This window comes from Pteropus medius, unplaced genomic scaffold (assembly GCF_902729225.1).
Source record: "Pteropus medius unplaced genomic scaffold, Ma_sr-lr_union100, whole genome shotgun sequence".
In the NCBI taxonomy this organism is placed as follows: Eukaryota; Metazoa; Chordata; class Mammalia; order Chiroptera; family Pteropodidae; genus Pteropus; species Pteropus medius.
The window spans coordinates 3,824,214-3,832,668 of NW_024354503.1; the positions used below are offsets into that span (position 1 = coordinate 3,824,214).

Sequence of the window (8,455 nt, forward strand, 5' to 3'; positions counted from 1 at the left end):
CCTTTTACCCATTTTGCCCACTCCTCAACCTCCTTCTCCTCTGATAACCAAAAATTGATTCTCTGTATCTATGAGTTTTGTTGTTTGTTTTGTTTTTTAGAGTCTACATATATGTTAAATAATACGGTACAGGCATACCTCAAGATATTGCTGATTCTGTTCCAGATCACTGCAGTAAAGTGAATATCTCAGGAAAGCGAGTCACACAAATTTTATGGTTTCCTAGTGCATATAAAAGTTATGTTTATACTGTAGTCTACTAACTGTGCAAGTCTATTATGAGCCATAATCTTTTTGCTGGTAGAGAGTCTTGCCTTGATGTTGATGGCTGCTGACTGATCAGGGTGGTGGTTTCTGAAGGTTGGGGCAGCTGTGGCAATTTCTTAAAATAAGATGACAATGAAGTTTACTTCATCAATTGACTCTTCCTTTCACAAATGATTTTTCCTGTAGCATGTGATGTTGTTTGATAGCATTTTACCCACAGTAGAACTTCTTTCAAAATTGGAGTCAGTGCTCGCAAACCCAGCTGCTGCTTTATCAACTAAGTTTATGTAATATTCTAAATCCTTTGATGCCATTTCAGTGATCTTCATAGCATCTTTATCAGGAGTAGATTTCATCTCAGGAAACCACTTTCTTTGCTCATCCATGTAGAGCAGGCTCTAATCATAGTTCTCTTGCTGTTTCTACCACATCTGCAGTTACTTCCTCCACTGAAGTCTTGAACCCCTCAAAGTCATCCGTGAGGGCTGAAATCAGCTTCTTCTAAACTCCTGTTAATGGTGCTATTTTGACCTCTTCCTATGAATCATGAATGTTCTTAATGGCATCTAGAATGGTGAATCCTTTCCAGAGGTTTTCAATTTACTTTGCCCAGATCTATCAGAGGAATCACAATTTATGGTAGCTATAGCCTTACGAAATGTATTTCTTAAATCACAAGACTTCAAGTTGAAATTACTCCTCGATTAATGGGCTGCAGAACTTCCACAAATTTGCCTTTGCATTCACAACTTGGCTAATGGTTTGGCGCAAGAGGCCTAGCTTTTGGCCTATGTCAGCTTTTGACATGGCTTCCTCACTAAGTTTAATCATTCCAGCTTTTGATTTAAAATAAGAGAAGTGCAACTCTTCTTTTCACTTGAACACTTAGAGGCTGTTGAGGGTTCTTAATTGGCCTAATTTCAGTATCTTTGTGTCTCAAAGAATAGGGAGGACCACAGAGAGGGAAAGAGATGGGGTAGTGGCCCATCAGTGGAACAGTCAGAACACACACAGTTATCGATTAAATTCCCTTTCTGATATGGGCACTGTTTGTGGCTCCCCTAAACAATTACAATAGTAACATCAAAGATCATTGATCACAGATCACCGTAAAAATATAATAATGAAAAAGTTTGAAATATTGCAAGAATTACCAAAATGTGATACAGACATGAAATGAGCAAATCTGTTGGCACTGACAGACTTGTGACACAAACCTTCAATTAGTAAAAAGCATGGTAAAACAAAGTGTACAGTAAAATGAAGTGTGCCTATATTTGTCTTTCTCTGTCTGACTTATTTCACTTAGCAAAATACCCTCAAGGTACATCCATGTTTTCACAAGTAGCAAGATATCATTTCTTTTTATGGCTGAATGATATTACTCTGTGCGTGTGATACACACATCCATCGATGGACACTTAGGTTGTTTTCATACCTTGGCTATTGTATATAATACTGCAGTGAACACAGGGTGCATATATCTTTTTGAGTTAGTGTTCCACCCAGAGGCAGAATTGCTGGATCATGTGGTAGTTCCATTTTCAATTTTCCGAAGAAGCACCGTACCATTTTCCACAGTGGCTGCACCATTTTACATTCCTACCTACAGTGCACAAGTGTTCCAATTTCTCCACATTCTTCTGACACCGTTCATTTCTTGTGTTTTTGATAGTAAACATTCTAACAGGAGCGAGGTGATAGCCACAACTCCATTTTTGAGTGTAATATGAACATATGTGTACCTAAGATTTGTATAAGAATGTTTGTTATACAGTCATAAGGCCATAACTGGAAACAACACAAACTCCGTTAACAGTAAAATAGATAAATACTTATTATGTAATCATATGACAGAATGCTGTATAACAATGAAAATGTATTATCTGCCTCCCACAACATCACCGATGATGTTTCTTAGGGCTCTGCCCTAGGCCCTCTGCCTCTCCTTCACTTCTGTGGCTTCAACATTTATTTATGTTCTCAAGACTTTCAACTATATTGCTCCAGCCCAGTCTCTGTTCCAGACACTGAAACTCAACTGTCTATTGGACATCTCTACTCAGATGTCTTACAGATACCTTAAAGTCAGCATATACTGAAGTCATCTCCACATCCCCTGAATCTGCTTCTCTAGGAAGATAAGTGGCATCAGCATTCACCTTGGGGATCATTTATTTGTTGACCAGCTTCTCTTACTACTTCCACTCCCCAAAATGTAAACTCTAGAGAGTAGGAATCTTTTATGTTTTATTCAGTAGTGAATTTAACAATGCTTAGAACAAAACTTGGCACTTAGATGTATTTTGTTGAATATGTCTTTCCTCCTTTTTCTATATTCAGTTTGGTTTCTGAGCTCTATTGGTTTTTTATCTCCTAAATACCTCTAAAATGCATTAATTCCTTCTGATGCCTACAGCCCCTTACCTAGCTAAGACCATCATCTACTGTCTGGACTACTGTGAGGGTACCAAGGAATGAGCGGGTGGGAGCAATATGGAAGAAGAGGTATTGGGTTAGGCTATATTTATGTTGCTGGTGAAATACCTAGTAGGCAGTATGTAAAACTGCCTTTTCTCATAATGGATCCAACTTTATTCACACTTAGAACTATATTGATTGTTACCTTATGATATTTAACTTTTTCTGTGGCCAAGCACTATAATCATCTATGTGAGCTCATTTATTCTGGGAGTGGGAGCTGAAGGTGGATTGGGAAGGTAAAGGATAAGAAAAGATAATAGAAGATCTGTCTATTGTTAGTCCATATTTCTTTCTAATGACGGTCCCACCCCCTCTCTGCTGAGGGTCACTAATTTGACTTTTCAGATATACAGGAGTGGCTCTGTCCCATTTCTCTCTGAATCATAACAGTTATAGCATCTTAATCTATTTGGATAAAGAAGCCCTCAGTTCACTATTGTAAATTGAACTTTCTAATCCAACTTCTGTGTTTTTCATGTTATTATACAATAGTACTATTGTTGGCTTCTTGTGTAATATAAGACAGTGCAAAAACTCCAGTTTTCTGCTTGGATTGTTTGTATTTAGGTTTCTTAACACATTTTTGGTAAAAAAGTTGCAATAGTCTCAGGGGAGCAGGACTTAAAATTGGGGGCAAATATTGCTGTTTCAACAGGACTTTCTTCCGTAGATTTGAAATAATAAGTTTGTTTTTTTCTCACCGAGTTTTCCAGTTTAAACATCAACTAGGTTGGGCTATAATGTGTTCGTATGTGGGGTATTTAGTTAACACGTTTTTACAGATACCACTCTGTGAAACTGTTAGGCTTGTTTTTATATTTATCTGAACAAATTGATTTGTCTCATCCTCTGCCCCATATAAATAAGCTCCAGGAGAGCAGGAACATCATCTGTTTTGTTCTTAGTGCTTAGTGCCAGATGCTTAATGTTATGAGCATTCGACAGTTATTGACTGAAAGAGAAAGCCTTCTACTTTGGGGCTTGGGTGGTATTTTTTTCTTACAGTATTTCCATCTTTCTTTCAGCATTGGAGAGGGGACTCTTGAAAACACTGCAGAAACTGGATGAATATCTGAATTCTCCCCTCCCTGATGAAATTGATGAGAATAGTATGGAGGACATTAAGTTTTCTACACGTAAATTTCTGGATGGCAATGAAATGACATTGGCTGATTGCAACCTGCTGCCCAAACTGCACATTGTCAAGGTAGGCCTATAGGAAATGGTGTCTCATTGCCGTTAGACATAGTATTCTATCTACTAAGGTAGTACTTTCTTTGTGTGTAAAACTTTTCTGATCTGACATACCACTGGGAACCCCCCAAATCGTGTATTGTAGTGATGTTTAGGCAATAGTTGAAATACTCAATTAAATGGAAAATTATGTCTTAAAATTGAGGCACATGAGAAAGAGGAATATTATTTTTTCTGTGACTGCATAAAAATTCAAAGATGTAACAGGTAACATCGAATTGGATTTATATCATCAAATCCTGTTCTGTGAACACCTGGCTTTTTCTGTTCAAGGCAAAAGATATTTATTGAGCATTTATTGTGTGAGACACTGCTAAATGGAACAGTAATAAACACTAATTATGCAATAAAGATCAAGAAAAACAGATCTCAAATAGTGTGTGTATTTTAAAGTATCAAATGATTACATTTGGCTGGCTCTCTGCATGGTCAAGACAGTCATTTGTAATCATTGTTACAATTCTGAATCTCTGGTGGAGTTTGCAGTCCTTATCATTATTTAACATTCTAGTTAGAATGGAAGTGACTTCTAACTTCATTCTCCCTCTTTCTGATGAAATTGATGAGAACAGTATGAAGACATTAGCCCCCCCCTCCCCCCCAAATAGAAGCAGTTCTCAGAGATTCACAAAATTAATTGCCTTAAAGTCAGAGCTATGTCTGGTTTACAAGACATGGAAAGAAAATGTTAACTTCTGATCTCTTTGTATTTCAGGTGGTGGCCAAAAAATATCGCAACTTTGATATTCCAAAAGGAATGACTGGCATCTGGAGATACTTAACTAATGCTTATAGTAGGGATGAGTTCACCAATACCTGTCCCAGTGATAAGGAGGTTGAAATAGCATATAGTGATGTAGCCAAAAGACTCACCAAGTAAAACAGTACTTAGGCGAGAGATGTCTTCGCATCTTTCCCTGATTAAGAATACGCTTTTCCTAACAGACTGCTCCTCTTCCTTTAAAGTAGAAATTTTATTTTGCATGAACATGGCAGTTATTCAAGATTAAGATAAAGGATAGACAAGATATAGTAGCTATCTTTAAATATACACTCCTAAGCAGTATTATTTTAAAATTCTTTTGACCCTGCCTACCTTCCTGACCTCATATCCTCCTCATCTCTAATTTGGAGACTCTTCTTCACAAACTTTTCACTTTAGAGGTAGTTTGCCATCCTTTTGGAGCCCTCACCATTGCGTGCATTCACTATGTGTAGGTGGCAGGACTTTTGAGGTGCAGTGTTCAGCTGTTAAAATAGTAACCATGACCTCATCAGTCAGCCCCAAACTGGTGCATAATGCATGGTACAAGGAATATTTATGTATTTTTGGAATTTTGTAATATTTAGCAAGAGTATATGAAAGGATTGCTACTGTATCAAAATACTCTTTCAAATTAGTCTGTCTTGGATGTATACTAAAGGGCGTTAGCACTGGAGGAGAGAGCCTTCCACACACAGAAAGTCACTACAGATTTTGCTATACTTTGTACATGGAATTTTACTTTTCCTAAGAGCATTTTTTCTTTATACCAAATATAACATCTGACACTATGTAGAAGCTAAAAGTTTAGAGGGAGGAATGATATTCTCAAGATTTTCTCCAGCATTTTATCCATGTAAGGGAAACCAGTGGGCACCTGATACTCTAAATGTGGTTTTCGTTGTTTATTCTGCCCAGTGCCATTCATTTGGAACATAATTGCTTTCTTCATTTATTTTAAAAAGTTCCTTTTTAGTTAAGCGTAGACTTTGCTGTTTGTAGATCTTTTGAGCAACACTACATAAACTATTTAGTTCATTTATCTATAACAGTACAGTGATTAGTAAGGTAAAAATTAACACTTACAGACATTAACCTAAGGAATGTAGGATGAGTTTGTCAAAATATCAAGTAGAATTTTGTCTCTAAAGCATATTTAATGTGGTAATCTAAAGACTGCATTATCCAACCTATATTAAAAAAAATAGATAAAACATACAGATTACCAGCTTTCCCTTTCTGCCCCCATTTACTGTTAGACTTTGGGTAGCAGATGGGTCACTCCTTTTGGACTAAATTATAATTGTTATGGTGAGTATGTATTTACCACAGCTTTGCCTAATCTCAATCATTGTGTTTCCTTCAATTAAATTTTTCTATAGCCACATTGAGGAATAGCACTCTGCATGTTTGTTTTTTTAAATTGAAGTCATAAACCAGTAATTATTTGTGCTCTAACAAGGCAGGATGAACTTGGTGAAAATAGAACAAAAGTTTGCTATGTATTTATTCATTTTTTAAAAATTGGACTTTCTAAGGACTACTCCAAAGATGGGGTTGTGATTATATTACATTTTTGGTAATTTTTTATACCTAGCTTGTTTAAGAAGTGCTATTTCTCATAGGATGTTTTTGGAAATTTTAAGTATATTGCTTTAAATCGGCAACAGTTTTCCTCCTTTGATATGCTAACATTTAGTAAGCACTGGCTTTATGGAAGCAGCCTGATTTTTATAAGCATACTGCATTTTTTAACTTATCAGTAATTAGCTTAATATAGAAAGATAAGAAAAGCTCCATAATGTATCCATTTGGCTCAGGGAGATGTTTTTGCTTTGCCTTTCTTAGAACTCCTTGTTGCTGATCAAAGAGTTTGGCACCCACCTTTTTGTAATTAAATATTGGATGATGATTTATCTGGTTTCAGGAAGAAGCACTATAAAGTTATCTATTGAGAAATTCTATAGCAGCAGCTTCAGTGGGTGAAAATGTCACATCTGTCCCAGTACACAGATAGCCATCATCACTTTTCACCTTTTTTTTCGGGTGATATTGAACCTTGTCTCAAAGCTTTAAGTATGAAAAAGATCAAAAAGAAGGGGTGTCTGTTCTTTCAAGCGAATGATGGACTAAGTGGTACATAGTAGAGGGCAGCTGAGGAACAATATTTCTTAAAATAGAGTGATGAAAAATGCATTCTAAGACTTAGTTGTGAAGTATTTTCACCTTGGCTATTGTGCCTTTTTTTTTTTTTTTAAATTTACCCCATGATTACCCTTGGCTGTCTCAATGATCAAGGAGGGCAGGTCTGTCTATCTGTTATGATTTTGATAAGGACAGAATTATTTTCTTCCATAGAAAGACAGATCTTACTACTTTATCGGGGGAATTAGTCAAATGAAATTGAGATTGGCAATTGGAGAAAAGCTAGTAAAAGATGATTCTAGAATATGCTCTCAACTCCATCTTATATTTGTGGAAAGATCATAGCTTAAAATCTTAGGAAATTTGGGATAACAGTTTTCATGGCAATTTATGTAGTGTATGGGTTTACATAATGGAAATCATCTGATATTATTTCTGCAACTACTGAATCATTTCCCTTTTCATTTAAACTAACAAGGAGATTAGAGTCTGAACGGAAGCTCTCACTATTTCCCAAGGGATTCTGAGAATGTTTTGTGTTCAATAGTTGGAAAGCTCTCTACCATTTCAGTTGATATGACTTCCTTTTTTTCAAAAAAAAAAAAAAAGTGCAGATTTTCTATACAGTTCTGCTATCTTTTACTGGAATTGTTGACTTGTGATAAAATCATGTAAGATTTTATTTCTTGGTGACTTTGTCTTATACAACTTATCTTTAAACCCTTGAGCAACCTGTATACAATTAAGAGATTTCTGACATTTATTCTTACCCTAAGTTGATCAACTCTAGAATTTAGGCATTTTTACTTTCATTGAGTTTTGAATCTCTCCAGAGTTGCATGTAGATACCTTTTATTTCTGTGCATTTAAAATATCCATTTAGAAAATACCTACAAGGTAAAATGATAAGAAATAGACATGTATTTTTTCATGAACATTTTGATACACGTTTCATCAAGTTTATTGATTAGCCAATTTCGTACACTGGTTATAATAGTATTTGATTCAAAGAGAAGGAAGCATTCGTTATTGATATATGGGCTTTTTTATTCCCTTCTTTACAAATTATCAAGGTTGGGGCTGTCAAATTATATTTTTATCATGGAAAAAAAATTCAACTCCTCAAGTCATAATGTTGAACAAAATTGGAGTATTTTCTTTAGAATTACTTGAAAGGCAAATGAAAGCTTATTATAGAATGCTTGTATTTTCTTTTGTCTCTCTGGAACCAGTATATTGCTGGCAGCTATTGTATTAAAATAAAGTATATTTTCACTATCATAAAAGGGTCTTTTTTTTTTTTCCCTCATGAAAATAAATAGCAACTTGGGATAAAGTGTTTTATTTGAGATTTTTTTTCCACAAGTGGTTCAGGACAATTAATAGATTAAAGGAGAAAAACCATATCACCTCAATATGTGCATAAAATATTTCTTTTTTTTTTTGCATAAAATGTTTCATAAAAACTTTCATGATACTCATTCTTAGCAAAATAGATCAGAAGCAAAAAACTTTTTTAACTTGATAAAGACATCTGCCAGG

The 8,455-nt window shown here is 35.4% G+C and overlaps 1 protein-coding gene across 1 annotated transcript in view; it reads left to right on the forward strand.

Moving 5' to 3' along the window:
* The window catches only part of CLIC4 (chloride intracellular channel 4), a 60,094-nt gene extending 51,895 nt beyond the window's left edge, over positions 1-8,199 (forward strand). Inside the window, exons 5-6 of the mRNA XM_039854546.1 lie at positions 3,777-3,958; positions 4,721-8,199. Of these exons, the coding sequence (XP_039710480.1) occupies positions 3,777-3,958; positions 4,721-4,885 (347 nt within the window). The 3' untranslated portion in view covers positions 4,886-8,199. The remainder of the gene's footprint in view (positions 1-3,776; positions 3,959-4,720) is intronic.
* Positions 8,200-8,455: the final 256 nt, after the last annotated feature.